Here is a 24658-nt window from a genome sequence, read left to right on the forward strand (position 1 = left end):
TATTAAAATGCACCAAGGAGCTCGATGCCAGGCAACCCTCTGGGGAAGCCCTTCCCCATGCCATTGCCTTCTGAGGAAGGAAGCTCTGTAGCAGAAGACTAGAAACCACCGTGAACAATATTTCACCAAACGTAGTTACCGTGAGTATAACCAAGTGAAAAAGAAAAGGGAGGACAAAAGAATAAAGAAATTTGTTGAAAAACTTTTCAGGACAAATATCTTCTCTGTAAACTCGCTAACCCCACCACCAAATCTTACTGTGCCATTTTGGACCTGGCAAGGAAAAGGGATTTGTTGTCACCTGCTTCAGCTGCGGTAGCAAGATGCCAGAGCTTGGGTGGCTGAAACAGCACCCGTCTATATCCTCACAGTTCTGGAGGCTGGAAGCCCATGATCCAGGTACCCACTGGTGAGGCTGCCTTCCTGCCTTATGGACAGCTCTCCTCACAAGGTGCAAAGCTCTGGTGCCTCTTCCTCTTCTTATAAGAACAGTCCTACTGCATTAGAGTTCCACGGTACCACCTCATGGAATTTTAATCACCTCCTTAATGGCTCTGTCCCTAAATACAGTCACAGTAGGGACCTCGACACATGAATTCAGTACATACTTGGATTCTCCTCCAATCCTGAGCCAAAAATTTGCCTAAAACATATTGGTAACTTGGTATATGACTATAAATCAATGGGGGAGAGACAGTGTGTTCAATCAATAGTGCTAAGACAATTTGTCACTCATATTAAAAAAAAATTTTAAAAGTTGAGTGTATAATCACAACACACCCCAAAATAGTCCTAATTGACAAAATTCTAATTGTAAAAAACAAAACTTAAAAAATAGAATTATAACATAAATTAAGAGTTAAGATTTCCTAAATGAAAAACAAAGAAAAAATTAATATATTATATGGCATTAATATTAAAAATATCTAGACTAATATCACTTTTAGAAAAGCAAGAAAAAAATTTAGAAAACATAAACTGGCAGAGATATTTTTAAAGCATATAAGCAAAGAATATGAAGAATATATGAAGTTTTTCCAAACAATAATAGAAAGTCCACAACCCAGTAGAAAAAGAGGCAAATATATGAATTAGTGAAGAGGAATCTTCGGTCAATAAATAAGACCAGAAATGTTCCTGTTAGTAAGCAAAACCCACAGACTGCTCTAGTGTCAGGCAAAGGGAAAGGACTCTTAACTACCAAGGTGCCACAGAGCCAGAGGATGACACTAACTGAACATGGCTTCCAGGTTCCAGGTTGAGTGGCAGCTGGCTCCACAGACCAGGCTGGGCAATGAGGGAGTGGAGATGTGGGTCCAGGGAACAGAGACGTGGAGTTGGAGGAACTGGGGTATGCAGCCTCGAGGAGTCACACAGGTCTGGAGCCCCAGAGAGAAGCTGGCCTGGAGACACAGACTGAGAAGTCCAAGCACCCGTGCAGGTGTTAAGGTGTGACTGTGAATGGGACCGTTAGGAGGAGGGAGGGTTCAGAGAGACAGAAGAGCAACCTGCTAATAAGGCAGAGAGTCAGGGAGAACTAGGAGGATCCTACAGTCATCTGTACCCAAAAAGAAGAGCCAACAGCAAACCAAAAGGAATTGCTCCGTGAGTTTTAAACTTAATGGGGACAGGGACGGGGCAGGGCGGGGGGGGGGGGGGGGGGTGTTGCATTTTTAAATCACTTTTGTTCCTTCTAAACCAATGAAATTGTTAAATCAAGGAAAAGTAAAGTGAAAGGCATTCCTGTATCATTTGTCTGTTTATTGGAAGATGGAGTTTTTCTATGAGAGCATTTGAGAGACTCTACAACAATTTAATAGATTAAGCCCCATCCAGGGAGAAAAAAGGAAACAAATACCCCTGGAAACCTTCAAGAGTGCTGCATGTTTATTTTCATAAATAAGTATAAAATAGCAAATGCACATCACAATTTTACAATATCTTGTAGAAATTACAGTCATTCTTGGTAATGGAAGGTTCTAGAGTTCATTGACCATGCAGTCTAAAGAGATTTGACTCTGGCAACGTGCAGGCCTCCTTCCATCCCAGGGTTTGCTTTTCATTCTTGCCGAATGACAGACAAACAGGTCATGTGCCAAAGAGGTGTGCTCTCCACGGTTACGGGATCCAGCTCACACGTACCGGGGGCTTCCATGGTGTCGTTTTCAAATGCAGAGGAGAAAGCAAAATTATGTTAATTCAGCAGAGTAAAAGCAGTCAATATCCACAGGTGAAGCAGGATTTTAGCCAAACTGTAAAACTGTGAATACATCCCTAAGGACGCGTGGATACAAGATGTGTATAGTCATGTAATCTACTATGTATTTCTAAGGACACCATTATTTAACACAAAAACGCTGGACCTGTGTTTCTATAAAACATTCCATAAACAAAAATGATTTTTAAGAAAATAAACAACATGTATATGAAATTATAAAAAGTTCTACATAATGAAGTTTAATATCTATGCTAAATAGAAACATAGTATGTTTTATTGTGCTTAAATTGTACATGATATAAGTTGAAATGTTTCTATTGTGTTCATGAAAAATGCCACAAAAAGGATTAATACATGAAATGTTAGCAATACAACATAAAACAGACCATAAACCATCCAAACACACTTTAATTACATAAAAGGCAGATCTATTTACTCAAAAGACACAACTAAAACTTTTGCATTTTAGAGTGTGTACTGACACAGAAATAAAAAACTAACTGTTCATAATATGATCAAAACACAAATAATTTTCCTTACAGAGAGATAATCAGAACATAATAAATCCTACGGAAACTTTAACCTTTACAACTTAACCTTTATTTACAATGTCAGCAATCACCCATTAATATTGAACATGTTAAAGACTTAAGACACAAGAAGAACGTTGAAGCAAGAAATCACAATAGGGCTTTCTTCACACTTCTAGTACTTACTGACTACAATTGCTCCCTTTCCCTTATGTCATTGCATTTGTGACAATAACTAAAACATTCAGTTAAGCTCTGGGGTTCAAGCTGATAGAACTGCAGGGAATTATCTGGTCCCATCCGTGGACTGAAGCTCAGCCCTGCTGGCTGAAGTCAGTGGAGCTCCATTAGTTACCTCCTGATTTACAAATGCGTTTCTGATTCCCCATCTCCTACAGGATGTTATGCCTCATCAAGAACAATATTTTGTTCCTCACCGACACAGGGGAACACTTTTTCTTTCTCCATCTGTCACTCAAACTTCATGGGAGGAAATATACAAATTTCACGGGAGAAGAACAAAAATCAGACCCATCTATAAACCAGGACTTTTTTTTTAAAGTAAAGATCTTATTATATTTGTAAAAATGATTTTCAAAACCAAAGAACTACATGTGCTCAGCACTTTAGAAAAACAGAGAACCTTAAGGGGAAAAAAAAATGGATCCCTTCCAGGAAGATGTTGCATTACACACAAGAACAGCAAAACCTTCTGCCCTAACCTAACATCACAGAAACGAGTGGACAGCAGTCTGCTGTCTGTCTGTTTCTGGTGCCAGTGGCTAGCCTGGGGGCCTCGACAGACCCAGGTAAATCACACACCATCACCAACAGTCATCGACCTTCTGACAGAGCCCGTGTTGGTGTGCGATGCTCTGCGCTCAGAGCACATGGTCCTTAGCTGATGGCAAGCACTGTTACTCTGGTCACCACAGGAAAATGAGATATGTATGTCTGGGTTTTGCTGTGATTTAAAAAGATAATAATAATAACAACATTTTATCCTAGAATAAACTTTTCACTAAAATGTTGGTAACTCTCTTATTTTGAGAAAAACATTAAATTCCTCCGAGTCTCCAAGAACCAGCACTATGGTGTCTACCATTTCTTAGCCTTTCCTCTCACGCTGTGCCCATGGCTTCTCTCAGTTTCACACAGAAGGGGCTCAGCCTGAATCCCGCTGCGTTGAGAGCCCCTCCTGCTGCTGCGAAGTGTGCCAGGGCGTCTCTATGAGCGTTTGATATTCATCCACGTACTATATTTTTGTTCAGACTGGCACCAATTCAGATGTGATGTTCTCTGCTCGGTGATTAACCTTTTTTAACTTCATAAAATGAAAGTGTAGGGCTAATTCCTGAGGAGAATTAGCCCATGAGACACAGGAGCCGTCTTAGGGTCCTGCAGTCACAATTTTAGATACACAGTTTCTTTCCTAACTGAGAGAACTCCATCCTTCGTGCACAGGATGGGTTGTCTAGCAGAAATTCTGAGGACAGTGGTTGATGAGCTGTGCCCTGGCACCTTAATTTTATCTGATGGCTTCATAGCTCTGAACCCAGAGATGCCCACGGGCTCTAAGCCACGAATGTGGGATGGTTTTTCTCTACACCCAGGGCAAGAATTGACACTTTGAGAATGAAGCAGGAAGTGTGATCATGTCACACTCCTCCTGTGGGTCTGCAGTCAATGGGTCCTCCGCCTCTTCCCCCCAAAGAAGGAAAAAAATTCTTAAATTAAAGGTCATTCTGTGGCCACAGAGAAAAAATAATGAGTAAAAGTTTTTTCTCCGGCCATAGTTTGGTATGTTAAAACTAGAGTCCCTGGGCACTCCGCCACTATTCTAACAGAAGCTAAGCGGGTAATAGCCCTAGCCTGAGAAGGACTTCAGTCAAAACCTGTATTTGTTCTGCAAACCCCCTCCTGTTCCAATTCTACTAACAAACCAGTTGTTCACAAGCGCCTTAAAAATTCAAATAAGTTTAAGATAGCAGTTGAGTGACATTAAAACTAGGAAATCTGAATATACAGCATCATGAAGAACCAACATCTCAAAGCATCATATTGTTTATTACATAAAAGCAATGTTAGTTTTTCATAGCACCCTGACTCTCTATAAGACAAAACATGAAGCCTAACCCAGATCTCTTCCATCCACTCACATAATTGATCCCGAATTCCCCACAAAGTGCTCATTTATACAGCTAGCGTGACATGGGGACCACCTTCCCACATTTGGGAGGTGAAAAGATTTTCAACATTTATGTTAAAGTCATGTATTTCCAAAGTGATATCCACAGTTTTAATTCTCTGTGAGTGATTTCTTGCTTGGTTAGATGACTTATGTCATTTATTTATTGTTTTAAGTATGATGTTTGAAACTTGTCTAAAGTGGTAAGTTGTTATTCATTCTTTCATGGTAGGTCCCAGTTTTATCTTGTCAATGGGTGTTAAAATATGCCCACACAAAAGAATATGTCCCTGTTTTAAAATGCTTTGATAGTTATTGTGACCTATACCTTCTTGAAGTATGCTTAAAACTCCAAATTTTATTTTTCATGTAAAATGACCCATAAGGAATTCCCTAAACCTAAGTTTCATAGTATAATGAAGAAAAGAACAGGAAGAAAAAAAAGAGAAATGTTTTTATTAAAGAAGATAAGAGAAATTCTTCAATGATAAAGGAAAGAGAAGACATCTTCTTGAGACTTAGTTAAAACCTCTTATATTTAACCTCAAGTTTAAAGTCACTAAACCTGGAGCAAGCCCCAGTTGTCTGGAGCAACCAAAGTCCAGCTGATCCACATCCCCAGCCGCAGAAGAAGTGGATCAGCTTTCTTCGGTCCACAGCGCTTGATACTGCCCACCTGAAGAGGTGAGTCCATTTACCAGGAGAAGAACAATCTAGATTTTACACCAGAAACACTGCACCCCATTTTCAATTCACATGCCCAGATTAATATATCCTGTGCTTTGTAATCTCCCTGAAATACTGTAACATTATAAATCTCTGCTCATTCTTCCTATTTGTGGGAGATACTAAAATAGCTACTAGGAGAAATACATCTATTTTCCAAGTACTACAAAGTGCTTTATATAACTGCCAACTATTCTGATTCCAAATGGTTGGCTATGAAATCTGGGGGGTGGGCGGGTAGTCTTTTAAATTTATGATTAATAATGATTCTTATAAAAGCTCTACAAGTTAAAATTTCCAATTCACAACTTCTACATAATTAAAAAATATATTCTTTAAAATGAGAAAAATATATTATTTCTATACATAAGGAAAGACTGGCATCATCTCTAATCATGATCACCAAACTAATGTAATTACACCCTCACATCCACCTCACAAGGAGAAAACAAATTAACTTAATCAGTCACAAAGTAGTAATCAGGCACTATTTCCATTATGATGATTTTTTTTAAAAAATTCACCTATTTCAATCTGGTATCTTCTAATTACATAGTAAAGAATCTGTTTAAAAGACTAAATAAGCCAGGCACAGTGGTGCATGCTTGTAATCCCAGCAGCTCGGGAGGCTGAGGCAGGAGGATCACAAATTCAAAGCCAGCCTCAGCAAAAGCTAGGTGCTAAGCAACTCAGTGAGACCCTATCTCTAAATAAAATACAAAATAGGGCTGGGGATGTGGCTCAGTGGTTGGGTGCCCCTGAGTTCAATCCCCGGTAACACGCACTACCACCCCCCGACAAAAATAAACCAAATAAAATCAGCTTGGAAAATAGATACTTGCTGATATCTCTAGGGGCAAAACCATCACAAGACAGTGCTAACAGAAATAAAGCAACAGGCAGGTGAAACTGGGTGGCCACAAACTCTTCTTATAGCCTACATTTTTTTCTTTCTATTACATTGTCTTACTTTTGAAGGGGAAAAAAGAAAGGAGAAGAGAGAGAGAGAGAGAGAGAGAGAGAGAGAGAGAGAGAGAGAGAGAGAGAGAGAGAGAAAGGAGAGAACCCAAAATCTGGGAAGAATTCCATCTGAGGAATAACGAGCTTTGTGTTTTCCAACACAGTAACATGAGGGGGAAGGAAAGGATCCTTGGTAAAGGTAGACTGGACCATGGAAATCCACAGGATTTCCAGAATTTGCTGGGCAGCACGAGTTGTCCTTCCTTCCCCGCTCCTTCCTGAGGGCTGCCCTTCCTGGTGCCCAGGGCAGCAGGGACACTCCCAATGAATGCTCCCCCTACCAGAGCGGATGCCTTGCACTCTACCTGGATGCATTCGAGTAGAGTCTGGCTTAAGAGGAGGAAAGACAGGAAGGTCAACAAGCCAAGGAAACATGCTGACCTCCTGCCATCTCCAAGTTACCTCTGAAACTAAATTGCAACTGTTTTCATTCAAAAGTTTATTGCTTTAAGAAAATAACATGTTTTCCTATTACCGATTCTTTAAACCTCTATGCTTTCTTAGATAAATGCTTTAGAACAAGCTGCCGTCTACTACTGGCATTCCTAAATTTACAATAACGAATGCAATGGGAGTGATTCTATCCTTCTATCCTTACAAACATAAGTGGCCGACTGTCCTTGGCAGATTCTTCTCTGTCCCTCTTATTCAAATCTTCTAAGTGACATAAAAACACATGCCGTAAAGCTCGCCGTTCTCTTTTAGTAGCTACTGAGAGTCATCCAGTCTCCCGCTGAGGCCTCTGATTGTGGAATTCCACAGGGAGGGTCCGACTGTCTTGCCTCATCAGGTTTAGCAAGAACGATGCACTCACTGCTCAGGGTCATGGCTTTGTTCTCCTACTCCAAGTCCTTGCTCTTAGTCACCATCTATGCCACCACAGCGTAGTCCTTGCTCTGCTCATTGCTCCCGTTTTCCTGAGGACTAGTGATCTTCACTTCTGGCCTCGGTGGCCTCTGAGGGTCCACATCAGCCTGGAGGAAAACAGATCAAAACGAAGGTGTTCAGCTCTTTCCTTTACAAAGGCAATAAAAGTTACAGGGGAAACCTAGTTACTCCGCGTCCCATGTAATCTCCTAAGTCCTCCACCAGAACCATGCCTCGCTCCCCTTGTGCCTCCGACGGTGGTCACCCAGCAGACACACCGTTCTATTTGCAGAGAAGGCTTTTCTGACATTGTAATCACCATTCCCTATGCTGCAGGCTTTATATTTCTGTTGTTGTTTATTTTCTTTATTTCCCTTCGATCTTTTCTTTCAAAAAACATCTTTATATTTTTCTGTGGAGAGGGACCCAAGCCACGCAGCAGCCCCGCCCTGGAGTCCCGAGGCCCAGCCTCCTACTGAGGCTCTCCCGGGGACTCACAGGTGTGCCAGTGCTGTGCCAGGAGCCATGGAGCACAGGCAGGCAGAGCAGGATAGAGAACCCAACTGCAGGGCAGCCCCTCTCCCACGGTGTCAGTGATACTGCCCCCATGGGTCGTTTGATACTGCCCCATGGGTGGTTTGATTTCCCCCACGAGACTGAAACCAGGGGCGAGATTAGAACTCACTGGTTTGAAAAACCAAAACTCCAAAATGCTGTTTTTCAAACTATGCTGCATGGAATCCTGAAGGCCTCACAGCTCTGCCAGAGCCACCAGCAAGGACAAGAGTCAGTCCAGCTCCCCAAACCTCCAGGCCACAGTCTTACTCATCACCCTTTGTAGGGAGAACCCCAAAAATCTCTCCAGAATGCAATGGGAGTGATTCTATCCTTCAAGCACACAGTACATGGTCATTAGCTGTAAGGACCATGTTTACACAGACATCTTAGACTTATTCCTCCTAAGTGGAATTTTAAATCCTGAGACCAAATCTCCCAGCCCCCACCCCCGCCCCTAATAACCACCATTCTGCCCTCTGCCTAAGTTCAGCTTTGTTGGGCTCTGTGTATAAGTGAGACCATGGAGAATTTGTCAATCTGTGCCTGGCTTGTTTCACTTTACACAACGTCTTCCAGGTGTACCCATGTTATTGAAAACTGTAGCATTGTTTTAAGAAGTTATATTTATGGAAGATGGATGGACAGGCAGTCCATTCATTCATGTAAAAATCTATCTAGGTCACGCATTGAATTAAGCTAGACCACTGGGGGCAGAAACTGTGTCCTAGGATCTCATGACCTTGTCCCACACAGAACTGCACTTTGATTTCATGCGGTAAACTTTCATCAAAGGCTACCACCACAAAGAGTTCTATGAAACGGACCAATGCAGTTGCCAAGTAAATGACATTGAGCACTGGGTGGACCTATGTGTGGTGGTTATCCCACCAGAGGAAGGACGAAAAGAGAGGCGTGCTGAGAGTTCCGTTGCATGTTCAGAGTGCTTTGTACAGAGGTGCAGGGGGTTACAGGAGACTCTGCACCACTTATTAAAACCTGGCCACGGGCACACTTTGCACTCTGCCAATGTTCAGTTCTCTTGTTTTGCTCTAGCTACACTCAAGCGAGTTGAGTGCTTGGCTCAATGCATCCACTTAAGGTGGAACAAACCAACCTGGCTAATGCTCCCAGAGAGAAAAGAAGTCACTGATAATAGCGATGATGCTCTTTGTATCACCCAGGTCTCACTGGCCTTGATATCCTTTTCTGGCTTCTTACTTGGTCCCATAGCTAGTTTCTAGTTTTATTTTTTTCCTCCCTTTTGTGATATGTGTCGCTAAAGGGCTCTGTAAATTTTTGCTACAATGAGAGGAGATGAATAGACGGACGGCTGTCAGAAAGATGGACAGGAGAACTGTCAGATGGCAAAACTAACTTGTGAACTGATTCTAAATAAGTATAAATTAAAATTATTTAAACTCTATTAGGTCTTACTTACTCTGTCATAAGTGATTTCAGTGCCAGTCGTAAGTGTTTGGATAATTCTCCAGGTTGATGCACGTGTGTGCAGGTTCTCTCCCCCGACCCCATGCAAACACACAAGAAAGCAAAGCCATACCTCGTCTTGTCCACTGCCCGCCCCTGCTGGAGACTGTCTTTCCTCCTCCACTGCCGTCTGGAGCTCCTCATTAACCTGGTCCAGTTCCTCGCCATTTTCTTCGTCCGTGCCTCCATTTACCCGAGCAGGACCGGTGTTCTCCTCACTGGGATCTGGGATCTCCTCCACTTGCTCAGGGACCTCCTCCACTTGCTCAGGGACATCGACAGCCCCCGCACCGGCCTCATCTTCCACTTGGCCATTCATTTCTGAAAAGTCTTCTTTCTGTTCTGCATCTTTGTTGGTTTTCTCCTCATCTTCTTCCTCATCGACCATCTCTGCTGGCCTCTGACGGAACAAAAGAAATAATGGGTAAAAGTAGGAAGTGTCACAGATTTTCCATAACAAGTCACAGTGAAGCAGTGATTACTATACTACAGTCCAGTGAGACTTTCCTCACATGTGTGCCACACTTTCCAGGGCACGATGGGTTTGCACTGACCGAGTACCTACCTCACACCACCCTTTGAAGTGTTTTCTCATTTAATCAGCACAATGATCCTGTGAGATGGGCATCATTCCCACTTTACAGATGAGAAAACTAAGGCATGGATAGCCAAGCATCAAGCCCAAGGTCCCTCTGGAGAATCCAGAAGTTGAACTAAGCACGTGACTTCAGAACCAGTGCTGGAGATCCCCTCACAGACAGGAAACGAATACTTTTTCTAGCTGCCCAACATTGAACTGGTCATTTAATTCTCCAGCCTGTGTAAAATGAGAGCTTGGGACTGAATTAGCCCTGGCTTCCCTTCCACCTCTGAGAATTGATTCTTTCCTAAGTTACTAATTTCTATGGTACCATTAATACTCTCCTCATAAAAGTTGGCACAATGCTTTCTGTTGGAGAAGTGAAGAGGGAAGGAAATGAAGAACAGACTTACAGTTTAAAAATAAAATTCCACATAATATGAAAGAAACGGAAGTTGGAATCATGAATTCCTATCTTCTGTTAAAGTCTCAAATGTAGTGATATGATATCAAAGATGCCCTTAAATAATGAGGGAAAAACACTTGTTGCTAAGGTATCACGGCGTTGGTCACCATACGGATTGCATAAGATGGTGAGGCTGATTGTTCAAATTTCCATTCAGAGGCCATTCATTCAAACAGGGGCAGCCACCCAGGGGGAAGCCCGTAGGAAGGTCAGAGTGGGAAGGGAGTGGATCTGCCAAACGGTGCTAAAAGAAACAGCCAAAGATTCATGACATTTAACTCACAATGTTTGAAATATAAGAAATGTCTTGGTTTTAGTGTATGAGACCTGAATGACTGAAGATGAGAAAACGTCTCCACTCTCCAAACAAGAAGCCGGCATTCTCCCAACTCCCCACCATATCCTCATCTCACCCTCACTCTAAAGAGAACAAGCTCCCAAGGCACCAAGGCACATAGAATTAGGATTCAGAGGGGCAGCGCTGTCACTGCTAAAACTGAACCAAGGAGGACACTTCACACATGAAAGGTGGCTGTTTCCACACACAAACGATGGGCGATCTAAAAAGGAACTTATAAAGACGATTCCATTTACAATAGCTTCAAAAAGAATCACCTTAACCAAGGATATGAAAACACTACAAAATACTGCTCAAAGATATTAAAGAAGGCAAACATATCCCATGTTCATGGATGGGAATACTTAATTTTGTTAAAACATCAATACTATCCAGTGATCTACGGATTTAGAGCAATCCTTGTCAAAATTCCAATGGCATATCTGCAGAAATGGAAAAACCCATTCTAACATTCTGAAATATTAAGAAACCTTAAATAGCTAAAGCAATCTGGAAAAAATAAAAAGGGCCCAAACCTGGAGGAGTCACGCTTCCTAATTTCAAAACTTTCCACAAAGCTATCGTTATCAAAACCAGTGGTATAAACTGAATCAACGGAATAGAACAGAAGTCCTGAAATAAACTCTCACGTTCAGGTGAGGAAATCAACATCACTCAATGGAAAAAAAAAAAAAAAAACCTTTTCACAAATCATTCTGGGAAAACTGATATCCAGGTACAAAAGAGTGAAGTGGGGCCCTGCCAAGCGCCATATGCAAAAACTGACTCAAAATGATTAGAAGCCTAAGTGATAACCCTAAAACCAGGAAATTCTTAAAGGACAGTAGGGAGCCAAAGCTTCATGACCTTAGGTCCAGCAGCAATTTCCCAGAAATGACACCAAAGGCACGGGAAACAAAGGGGTGGACAAATTGAGCTTTTGAAGTTTGTGACATTTTTGCATCAAAAGACACCACTGACAGAATAAGATGGCAGCCCTCCAAATGTGCAGAGGACACAGACATTTCTCCAAAGGAGACATACAAATGGCCAATAAGTGGGTGAAAAGGTGCTCAACATCACTAATCATTAGGGGAATGCAAAGCAAAACCACAATCCAATACCAACTCACACCCATTAGGATGATTACTATATATATATATATATATATATATATATATATATATATATATATATATACACACACAGACACACACACACAAACACACTCACACATACATACAGAGAGAGAGAGAGAGAGAATGACAAATGTGGACAAGGGGTGGAGAAATGGAATCCCTTGAGCCCTGCAGTGGGGATGTACAGGGGACAGCCTTGGGGCAAACAGCACAGCAGTTCCTTAAAAGTCTAAGCATAGAATGACCACGTGGTCCAGCCATTCCACTTCTGGGTGGACGCACAGAAGAACTGAAAGCTGGGTCTAAAGAGACATTCTCACCCCCAAGTTCACAGCACCTTGATTCACAATAGCTAAAATGTGGAGTCGACCCAAGTGTGCAAGGAGACCGACAGCTAAGCAAGAGGTGGACATCCACCAGTGGAATGCCATTCAGCTTTGGTCAGTAAGGGAATCCTGATGCGTGCCAACAATCAGTGACATCACGCTAAGTGAAATAAGCCACTCACAAAAGACACATACTGAATGAATCCACTTTATGTGAGGTACTTGAGGGAGGTAAAATCATAGAGAGAAGGTGGCCTCCAGGGCCCAGGGGAAGGGCGAGTGGGGAAACCAAGGTCTCGTGGACACAGTCCATCCGTGCCAGATGAAGAGTTCTGGGGACGTGTGGTGGTGACGGCTTCACAGAGTCATGAGCGTAGTTGATGTTTAGGTGCACTGTAGACTTGATGGCTAAGAGGGTAAGATCTACAGTGTGTGTACTTTACCTCAGAGTAAGATCTAGAACAAAAATAAAGAAAGAGGGGAAGTCCTGAGCCAAAGATGACCTTCCTGCGTCCCTGAGGGGGGTAGGAAAGAGCCTGCAGCAGGCAGCTGGGGCTTCCCCTGTGGAGACACTGAGGAAGAGGGGACTTCAGAGCTCAGGCAGAGTGAGGACCCAGCTCAGAGAAAACCCTGCACTAATGTCCCCTCACTAATGTGCCGCCAGAAGAGAAGACTAAAGGCCTAGGTTTCCTGGGCCCGAGACAGTGAGTCCCCAACCCAGACTCTGGGGACTTGGGGAAGATGGTCACTGTGGAAACTCTAAGAGATACGTGGGGGCTTTGGCGACGGAGCCTAGGGCACCCTTCTGTGTTAGTACTCCAGAGGCCAGGCACTCAGAGACAATATGAGGTCAACAAGGAACTCAGGGCCCAGGCGCAGGACAGCAACAGTGGGAGTATGTGGCAGAGGGGCCTCCAGGTGGGGTGGCAGCCTGCGGCCAGGCCTCGCGCCTGTGTCACAGATGCTGCCACAGCCCACGGGCGCTGTCGGCCGACAGGCACAAGGGGCCAGAAGTGGGGTGGCCAGAAGCCCATGGGGGGCACACCTCTATGCCCAGTGCACACCCCCCACTCACTCCTCACTCCACAGCCTCCCGAAGGCCCGAGCACACGTGGCCTGTCCCCGCCACACAGCTGGGGGAAGCAGGACATCACAGCACTTCCACCAGCAGGACAGGGGCTGCGGCCGGGCCTGGCGCCCCAAGTCTGGCCCTGCCCTGGACAAGTAACCAGGTGTGGCTCCTTCCCAGTCATGGCTCCAGGGACCTTCCTGTGTCCTTCGGTGGCCAATGAGCATGGCAGCAGCTGGGCGCCACGCCTATCTTCCTGCTTAAAGATCACGGCCATGAAAGCGAAGCCTCTCTGGATTCCCACCAGGGACCCTGGTGTGCGGTAAGGAGGGACCACTGGGCCGATTCTGAGGCCAAGCGCCTGACGCAGTGCCCGGCAAGAGCCCAGAAACAGAAAGAGCAGGCTTCCTCTTACACTATGCGGGGCACGGGGTGACTGCGCGTCCGTCCCAGGAGTCATGTTCACACTTACCGTGTCTAAACCTGCTTTATTCACGGCAAATGAGTTTTCTATTTTAAAAAGAAGTTTACAGCATAACTTAATGAGAAATAATAGTAGGGGGGAAACCCTGGAGACAGAAGGAAGGGCAGGAGGGAAAATGGGGTACCATGAACCAAAGTCGATTTCCATGTGTGTTTGAATCTGTAAGGATGAACCCAAATGCTATGTATGACTATAAAGCTGTAATAAAAAAAAAAAAACTACCATCCACTGTCATTGGGCAAGAATCTAGATACAGTCCTGGCCTCCTGAGAATATGAACACTGCTGCTGAAGCCGATTAAGGTGACAACACCTAAGTGGGAATCACTGGTTTCCTTTCTTGACATCGGGACTTACCCATCATAATTGCAACATGATAGTATGTTTTATTTTCTTAATTTTTAGTTTTTTATTTCTCAGTCTTACCCCAATTCCCAAATAGTGTGTCTCTCTCTCCGTCCCTCCGTGCGCCTCTCTCTCTCTCTCTCCTGCAAAGGGCAGGTATCGCTCTGTTCTGTGCTTAAAGAAGGCCTCCAGCCCCAGACTCGGGCTCTGTCTTCCTGCCATTATAAATCGCCACCTCACTAACAAGCAGCACGATGCTTTCATCCCGTTACTCTACGACCCCCCAGCACAGCCATTTCAGCAGCCATCCTAGGAAGCCACATCTCCTTAGTTCAACGTTAAGAAATGCAAGATTATGGTGCTGAAATACCAATTTGATCAATTTAAACAAGATGGCAATATTAGTTAAAAGGCTTATAATCTTTTAAAATATCCTGAGTCTGGAATAAAATTTATTATTACTACGACACTACAATTCAGAGCAAAAAAAAAAAAAAAATGCTGCTATGACAGATCTGTAATGAATAAATGAAAAGCAATGTGCTTTTTGGTGTAATCTCCTTTGAAGCAGGCGTTAAATTATTAAAGATGTTTCCAGTGTATACATCAATCAAATCATCCCCAGAAGGAACACTGGGTTTTACACCCATGCACATGCACGCGCACGCACACACACACACACACACACAACCGACACCATGGTGAAGCCTGCAAAATAGGAAAAGAGACCTCCTTCCATATCTGGGTGGGTATCCATGGTGGGAAGAAGCGATTTTTCAAGAAAAAAAAGAAAAGCAAGAGCCACCTCCTCAAGCTCTTCCCTCTTCTTGCTGCTGAAGAGGGTGCCCCCACCCAGGCCAGAACCGCCACCGGAGGACAAGAGACTGGCTCACATGAGCGGATCCTCCTCATTCCTGGCTGCGCTTTATCCCTTGCTTCAAGCTCTCTGGAACAGTCTTCACAACAAATCCACCACCCCAGGACTCTTCGGCTTGTTTCTGCATTGTGATCCACTCTCAGCAACACAAATGTGCCAGCCAGTCCCTTAAGTAACATGCACGCCTGGATGACACCTGGCTCCCTCTTCAGACCAGATGGCAGGTGGCAGTGGCCGGGGATGGGTGCAATCATGCCCCACATACAGGGAGCACCTTATGCTTCTCAAAGCACTTCACGTGTGGTTTCTCCATGATGGTCCCCAAGGCAGAGAAGGGCAAACTGAGCCAGAGGAACGTCAATCAACTCACCCAGGTTTACCAGCCAGTGGGTAGCAACGCCTTCCATCAGCATCATAGAAACGTAAGCAGATACAAGATCCCTCTGAGGGGCAGTGGCCCTTGGTAGTTCGGAAACCAGTCACCATAGTAACCGGCACCTGGACCAGGTCCGTCCCTCGTATGAGCAGAGGACTAAAGAGGCAGAGGACCCGGGCAGAGTGGGGCTCTGCGTCTCTGCCTCTGCTCTCTCCGCCTCTCGCTGCTCAAGTTTCTCACGTAGAGGACTTGACATGCGGCTCTGCTCCCTGCGTGTTGTCCCTTTCGTCTGTTAGGCAGCATCAGATCAGAGAGGGACCCCATTTCCTCACCGAATCGTCTCCCTGCACCATGGTTCACTTCAGGCTCAGCCCCAGCACCTCAGGGTGGGCTGTCGTTAGCCGTGGGCTCTTTAGAGAGTGATGAGGCAAAGATGAGGTCATCAGATCCCACGTGACCCGGGTTCTCATAGGAATGCGTTTCTGCTGCTTGGCCACCATGCTGGTGGCACCATGCTGTGGCAGCCTTAGCAAACCATGCCCAGCCCCTACTGCCTCCCTCCCTGCCCACGCACACTCACACTCAGTGTCCTTAAGCATCAGGGAGGTTGGGCTCCTTTCATAGGAAGGAGGGCTGGCAGGACAAGGTGGTAGGGCAGATGCACCCTCCCAGGCAGGAGCGTGGAGTGGGGCGCGACCCAGGCCACCTGGAAATCCATGCTGTTCCTGGTATCTTTACCCAGGATGCTCCTTCTTCTCTTCCTTAGGGCCACTGGCTCTGGGAGACCCTCCTGGCCCCTGCAGGGGGTTGTCACTCCCTACTGATGCCCCGGTAATGCAGGTGCATTCTTCTGTAAGCTCTAATCACGGGGCAGTGTTCCCCACCTGTGTCTGACAGGAAAACAGTGCACATGCATTGCGATCGAGTCGATGCCCCCACAACATCTGGGGACATCAGCCAGGGCTCTTCGGTGGCCGCTGGAAGTCTCTCATTTCCTTACTGGGCTCTGCGTCCAGCATCACAGACCAGGGATAGCGGTTTCCTGAATAATAAACACCTTGTGCCTGCTGCAGGTCCAGGTGGGGGGGACCGTGCCTTCAGGAAGCCTGAGGAGAGGCCGCGGTCCAGGCTCCTCGCGCACCCTCCAGTGGCCGGCGTTGAGCTCTGTGCACCTCACCTCATCGTCGAATTTAAACCAACCTCACGGGATTTATTTGGGGAAAATACTGCTAGTCTCCCAACTTGCAGAAAGGCAAGCTGCAGCACAGACGGGTAAACTGACCCCAATTTCCCCAGCAGTGACAGAGGGACTTGAATGCCTCTTGACCACAAACTCTTAGTGACCATTTCCCAAGGTGCGGAGTGCGTTAGAGTTAGGAGCCATCCCAACGCAACAGTGTTACAATGACTTCCCGCCCAGTGACGGAAGCCAGTGTCCCGCTATCTCCAGGGCAGGTTCTGAGTCTCGAGGTCTGAGTCTCTGCATGCCCCACAGTTCCCGGAGATGTGGAGCTGCTGCTCCTGGAAGGGCACTGTCCCCAGAGGATCTAAACCACACAGAGCTCAGGGTGGTTCGGAATCAAATACACCACTTAAAATAGCATTTTTGATTAAAAGATTATAATTGTACTAATGCCTCAAAAAATGCAAAGGGTTGCATTTTTATCTTTAAAACGATCAGTCAATTGATTGAAAGCTGGGAGAAAATAGGACTGCTTTTGATGGAATGATTTGGGGCCAAAAGGACAGCTCTCTGAGATTTATTCCAGTATGAGCAGGCCACTGCTTATTAAAAGTTATGTTATAAAAAAGAAACAGCATTGCAAAAGCAGTAAATCAGAAAGGTATTTTTACCTGTGCTTAACGTCCTTTCTCTCTCAGTTACATCAAGTTTCAGTGAATTCTTGACTAAAATTTTAAGAAAACCAATGGGCTGGGGATGTGGCTCAAGCGGTAGCGCGCTCGCCTGGCATGCGTGCGGCCCGGGTTTGATCCTCAGCACCACATAGAAACAAAGATGTTGTGTCTGCCGAAAACTAAAAAATAAATATTAAAATTCTCTATCTCTCTCTCTCTCTCTCTCTCTCTCTTCCTCTCTCTTTAAAAAAAAAAAAAGTTTTCAAGTAGAAATTGTTTCTCCAAAGAGCATAAAAACAATGAAATTTTAGAAATACCTCGTGCTTATGTGTAATTGTGTGATCCTACATTCTGTTTAAAGCATAATTCTTACTTTTCATTGGAGTCAAAGGGGCATTCTTACCAGAAGAATGAGAAGTTGTACTCCATTTATGTGTGATGTGTCAGAATGCATTCTACTGTCACATATTCTAATTAGAATAAATTTTAAAAATTAATAAAAACAAAACATAAAAACCAAAAGGGGTATTCATTAAGGTTTGTCTTACTACTCATTACACTGGTGTACATAGAACATAACGTTGATCACAGTTATGTGAACTAAGAGGGCACCAGCTTCTCTGGCTAGTGTACAGAGTGCATTAGATTAACAGACATATCACATGCATATGTACAATTATAGATTATATGTATCAGGTTTTTATAAGAAACTCTGGATGTTTACCTTTCAGAAAGCACGCTATGTATTATAATAGCTCTTAACATTTGTTCTTAGAAATGCCATACCAGATCTTCCCCACCAACACGACTCCAGCTTTCGTATTTTGAGTGCCTTTTGCCCAGGGTTTTCCTACGTGCATGTCTTGCTATTTAGTTTGCAACTGACATTCTGAGAAAATGGTTGATTTGTATGGAAAGACAGAAAAGGTCCAATAGTTATTATTGCAGGCTGCTTCCTGGTGGGGATGGCTCAGGGGAAACCGTAAACATTCGGGCTTTCCAGAGAGTATGCATGCCGTTACTAAGGTTAACTCAGGATCCCTGAGTGGTGAGGGGAAAGAAGATGGAATATGGAAATCATATGGAAATAAGCCACTGGATATTGAAAGCATCATTTACTCGGATGGTATTTCGACAGACAGATGAGGCCGCCCAGACGACTTAGACTTTAAACTCACATAACACCTCTGACATTAACAGCAGCACCAGAAGTCAGAAATGGAGAAAGACAGCTACCCAGAGCCTGCAGCTCATGTCCAGCCCACTCCGAAGGAAATGCTGATATTTCCTATATTCACATCCACATTTCTGGGGGAGGCATTTTCATGTTGAAGAGCTTTGCTATCTGGAAAAAAGCAGCATAAGCTACAATTTCCTGGTCATGATATCCCAGCCGGCCAGCCGGCCCTGCTCCCCTTCCTGCCTGCCAGTCCTTCCTCCTGAACTGTGCCACGTCTGGAAATTGGAAACTGGAGCCACTATAGATGAAAAGACGCCTTTAGATAGCCACTTCCCCGAGTGATGTTCGCCGTGTGTGAAACTGGGGGGTCATATGTGGGTTTGTTGTAGGCTCAGGGGTAGAAGGTTGAGTGGGTTTTATGGCAGAGTTCAGGCCTAGATGCTGGGAGTACAGAAATTATCACACTTGTTTTCATTTCTGTTCCCATGGAAACTGAAATCATCTGCTGCCCAAGTTGAATGAGGTGTTCTGAAATAACGAGTTTCAGTTTTTCAGGAGAGCGAAGAGCTGCTTTTTGTCTTCGGCTTTCAGAGCCTTACTTTCACAGGCGGGGGAAAAAAGGTTCAGGTGTGGTTTGAAGGCACAGAGGCTACAGAGAGGGGTCACACTCAGCAGCATGGTCCTTACATGAAGCAGAGTGGACCTCAGTTGGCCACCTGCTGGGAAGGAGCTGGCCAGGGCCCCTGAGCTCCACCAGGCCCTCGGACACCCATAGGAGCATATGCAATAAATTGAAAACTTACCTTTAGATGGCACAGGAGTGTTTAGACATCATTAGGGAAAAATCCCCTGTTTAGCTTCCTCCCCATAGAAGCCAACGCTGACTTTCCTTCACTTAACAGAGAAATCCCCAAGGGCCACATTTGAATGTTAACACCATTTCTATCAATGAAACACAAGTCTACAAAAAGCCTCCCTGGCAACGTGCAGGGAAGTTGAGAACCCTGGTGGCGCCACCCAGCCCTTCGAGCTGTATGAGGCCAGCCCGGGTCACCAGCAGGCTACGACTGGAAAACATAGCCTGGTCAATGCAGTGTTGGCACTTTCATCCTTCATCGGGGGGGACAATTCAGAGCCTGCAGCCTCCCCCTGCCTTCCCTGAGTTGTTCAGAGCAGCCAGACTGGCTCCAGGCCCCAGGTGCTGAGCTGGCCCTGCCATCGCCAGACCCCTTCCCTGTGGGACGGCAGTTTCCTCCTCTCCTTTCTCCAAAGGGCTTTGTCCTTCAACAGCAAAGTGCCGAGTTCAGGCCACATTCTCTTCCGGTTGTACACATGTTATAACTCTGCTTAGTAAAGACATGTCATTGCAGCAGATTTGGGGATGTGGTCAGGAAGCGCCTCCTTTGTCTTTCTGTGTGTTTCACTGTACATGGGAAGAACGATGTATGTAAGCTCCTCCTCTCTCCTGTGTTTCCCAGAAGCCGCAGGTAGCTGCAGGCAGCACCAGATGGAGCCAGTCAGGAGCCCTCACCAGGGCAATGGGCACAGACTTCAAAACCTCTGCTTCTGGTTGTCACCTCTGGGCTGCAGATCCCTGAAACCAGCATTACAGTCTATATGTGTAGACCCACAGTCACAAGCTAAAATGACCCCAGGGGCTGGGCAAATGGCATCAACCGACCACAGAGGACCGAGGTTAGAACCAGGACCGCTGCTGCCCAGGGAACCGGGAAAACACACGGCCAGGGCCAGCCACAGAGGTCCTCAGGGGGAAGCTGGGCACAGTCAGCTTGCTGTCTCTGTGCAGATTCCATGAAGACAGCTGATCGATTAGCATAAGAGTCATTTCCAGTTAAATGCTGAATATTGAACAAATGGGTTTTTTCTCTTAGCGCCGGCCACCCCCCCCCCACCCCCCGCACCATGATAGCCCTCTAAAGTATCAAAAGCAATTTTAAAAGGGGTGAACACAGACAACCAGAAAGGAAATGAAATCTAGAAAACAATAAAGCCATGGATGTGGGGCCAGTGACAGCAGGTCTGAAGCAACTAAAATGTGAACCTGCGGAAAGGGAAGCCAAGACACAAGCCCCCCAGGCTGCTTGTGATAAAACCAAGAAGAAGTCCTTTGACCCAATGGCAGGCCCCACCCTGCTCCCCATAGTCAGGTGCCAGGATGCTGAGCTCCAGGCTCATGAGCCCTGCCTATGCACAAAGAGTTTCCTTAATGCCTCAGTCTGAGATCTGAACAGACAGCCAAGGAAGTCTCTAGCAGGCAGAGATCAAAACAGAGACAGAAACAAAGATAATGCAACAAAAGAAAGCTTAAAATAATAGAGCATAGGTCTTTGGAAAGATAAAGGGTGATATCACATCCATAAAACAAGAATAGAATGTAATAAAAAAGAGCACTTAGAGAGAATATAAAAGAGCTCTTAGAAATTAAAAATAGAATGACCAGGAAAAAAACAAATAGGTAGAAACTGGGGATGTAACTCAGTGGTAGAATGCATGCAAGGCCCTGGCTTTGATTTCTGGCACCACAAAATAAATAGATTGATAGGCAGAAAATTTGAAGCTTTTGTTTACAAAATTATAATGCACCAATGAAAAATAAATAAAAAAAGCAATGAGGCAATGTTCTATGAATTAATAATAAAATCTGCTACTATGAAGTGAAATACTTTAAGTTGATAAAAAGAAAATTACAAAACATACATAAGGTCTTCTACCATTTTGGGGTAAAAATACATATATTTGTATATTTTTAAAAACTGACAAAGTAGACCCAGAGAGATGGAAAGTGGAGAGATCATTAGAGGGTCAGCTAAGGTCCTGTGAACAAATACTAACGTTCCAAAAAGAGAACAGGGAAAGGAGAGAGGAAAATTAACAAAGAAATAACTCAATAATTTCTCCCAGAACTAAAAACAAATACTCAATCCACTCAGTACCTGGTAAGCAAAAAGACCTGCCCCAAGGAACGTAACTGGGACTTTTCTGAACAGTGGGACAAAGAAAAGAGTCCAGAGATGGGAAAAGGGCTCAGTATTAAAGTTCACAAGAGAGAAATGACATAGAACTTCCCAACTGCCCTTCTGAACAGGAAGTAAAATTGAAAAATGCTTTCCAAATGCTCAGAAAAACGGCATGGAACTTAGAATTTTATACCTAGCCAGAGTCGTAGTCAAGTTTGAGTAGAGAAGCCAAGGACATTGGCAAACATGAAAAGTCTCACAAAAACAAAACAAAAATGCTTGTCCCAAAGCTTTTCTATGGAGGCAACACAAGGGGGGGGGGCGGGGAGGAGGAGGAGGAGGAGGAGGAGGAGGAGGGGGAGGAGGAGGAGGAGGAGGAGACAAAACACAAGAAAGAGGAAGACATGGAATCCAAAAAACAGGGATCCCTCCACTCCGGCGGAGCAAGGAAATGCCCAAGATAGTGAGGCAGGAAAAGACCAGGGCAGCTCCGAAAGGTAGACCTGGAGAAGAACTAGCCAGCTGTGGCACACGAGTCCTTCACCACTGGCACGACCAGTGTATGGAGAGGGGTCAGCAGACCTGACCGAGTGCAGAGGGCTTGGCTACAGACACAGGGAAAAACAGCAAAGGAAAAAGACAGAGTCGATGACTGTCCTGGGGGAGGGGAAAGGAATGAACTTAACAAGCGCATGGAACGTTCAGCTAAGAACACCCCCAGGGGTGGCCATGAGAATGGCAGGGGATGAACTGGATACCACTGTCCTATGCTCACATGTGAAACTGCACGCCAAGTACAACCGCAAGAATGGGATCCGAATTAGATAAGGTTACTCCATGTACGTATAATATGTGGAAATACACTCGACTGTCGGTATATCTAAAAAGAAAAACTTTAAAAATTAAAAAAAAGAACACCTACAAAGTGAGAGTAATGTGTGGATTAAAGATTAGGTTAACCAAAAACTATTGTACGATTAGAGTGGAAAGGGGGAAGCTATGCATGTGGGCTTATTTTTAACTGGGGGTGGGAGCAGTGAGACATCTCAATAACCGTTTTATAATCTCATTAGATAGAAAGTTAATGAATATTGTCTAAATTTGAAAAACAAAATCAAGAGATGTATTGTCTCAAATTCGAGATGCCATGAATTAATATGATCTCCATTATTTTATATACATCTAAAAATAAGACGTTCAATGCCAATTGAACAGTAACATCACTTCTCTCGTAAGACTTAAGGATCTCATAGGCATTAAAATCGGCAAGTGGGTATACGGTTTAGAAATACAGCAGTGTAATCCACAAGAAATAACTAAAGTAGTTCCAACCTTTCACCCACAGGGACAGGAATTGAGCTGATGAAGGGACAGGAATTGAGCTGATGAAGGCAGGGCCATGATAATAAATAAATAATAAATAATTATTATTATTTATCATAATTCCTGTTGAACTGGTTGACATTTAAAAATATTATGTGTACAAATTTGATTTAAAAGTTTAAAATAAATAAATAAATAAATAATGGTACAACCTCCAATTAAAAAACAAACTTCCTTTGCTCCAATGATCATGAGGCTGACTTAAATGCTATTTAATAAAACTATATAGCATAAAAGATTTTGCAACTCTCATTATTTTACCACTCAAAATCAACTACCTACTGATAAAGAAAGCTATAAAACAATCCAAAACCACTCTAAAGGAAGCAACCCCATCTTCTGCCCTCTTCCTCTAAATGGAACAAAATACAAAATACAGTTGTTTATTCAATTATCTTATAGATATTCATCTGCCCGTGTTTCGGAGACAGCGGACTCTGACCTGATCCATACTTACGAGGGGCAGTTTACTTAGCTAAAGTGAAGAGCTGGCTATTTCTTGCCTCCTTATCTTGGAAAGGCATCATTTTATCATGGAGCATAGAGATACAGGTCACCTGTACCAGGTATCTGCTAATCGTACATTAGCTCCCCTGCTGACCGCAGACCCAAGATTTATTTAGAACATGTATGCAAAAGGGGTGAGCTTATTAGACCTAAATTCTTATCAGATTTAAATTCTCCCCAAAGAAAAGGTACTTTTCTGCCTCCCCAATTACAGTACATAAAATCTCCCCCACTGGTTTGGAAGCAGTGCTAAGTCCATGGCCATTATTAACTTTGACTAATAAAAAAATATGGACCCAGGGCTGGGGCTGGGGCTCAGTGGCAGAGCACTTGCCTGGCATGTGTGAGGCACTGGGTTTGATTCTTAACACCGCATACAAAAAAATAAATAAAATAAAGGCATGCTGTCCATCTACAACTACCAAAAAAAAAAACAGCAACAGCCAGAATTTCAGTGTTGGCTCCCAAGTCCCCATTTTCCATTAGGCAAGGAGAGGGGCCTAGGTGATTGGCAGTAGTTTGCATTTCAGAAACAGGACTCCACGTTTGGGGAATCTAAATCTTTTTCTTTTAATAATTTTATTATGGAAAAATATACATAGAATTTGCCCTGCTCCTAGGTGCACAATTCAGTGGCATGAAATGAATAGTAACCCTGCCTTTGTTCTACCATAAACAAATGCAGCTTTGGCCCCAAAGCAGGTATAACAGTTTGGATACGAGGTGGCCCTTAAAAGCCCCAGGTGGCATGGCAGGAATGTCGAAAACTGGAATGATTAGACCTTGAGAGCTGTGAGCTGACCAGTGGATTCGTCCATCTGGTGGACTGATAATCTGAATGGACTAACTGGGTGCTGACCATAGGCAGCAGGCAGACTGGAGGACAGGCTCTGGGTGTGCCTTGGCCGTTACGGATGGTCCTCCTTCTCCCTCCTCTTTCTGCTCCCTGCCGTTGGCAAGATGAGCAGCTTCCCTCTGCTGGGCCCTTCCACCAGATGCTCGTCCTCACTTGGGCCAGAGCAAGGGAGAAGGCCAAGCATGGACTGAACCTTTGAAACCACAAGCTCAAAATCAACTTCTCCTCCTCTAAGTTGCTCTGGTCAGGTATTTTGGTGACTGACGCAAAGCTGACTGACACAGCAGTACTTCTCCAACTCAGCACT

The 24658-nt window shown here is 44.4% G+C and overlaps 1 protein-coding gene across 1 annotated transcript in view; it reads right to left on the reverse strand.

Annotated features, from left to right (window-relative positions):
- Nucleotides 1-7132: 7132 nt before the first annotated feature.
- Dcdc2 (doublecortin domain containing 2) overlaps nt 7133-24658 on the reverse strand; it is a 145387-nt gene continuing 127861 nt past the window's right edge. The window contains exons 11-12 of the mRNA XM_027948332.2: nt 9666-9992; nt 7133-7656 (exon numbers count right to left, since the gene is read on the reverse strand). Of these exons, the coding sequence (XP_027804133.2) occupies nt 7552-7656; nt 9666-9992 (432 nt within the window). The 3' untranslated portion in view covers nt 7133-7551. The remainder of the gene's footprint in view (nt 7657-9665; nt 9993-24658) is intronic.

Source organism: Marmota flaviventris, chromosome 6 (assembly GCF_047511675.1).
Source record: "Marmota flaviventris isolate mMarFla1 chromosome 6, mMarFla1.hap1, whole genome shotgun sequence".
In the NCBI taxonomy this organism is placed as follows: Eukaryota; Metazoa; Chordata; class Mammalia; order Rodentia; family Sciuridae; genus Marmota; species Marmota flaviventris.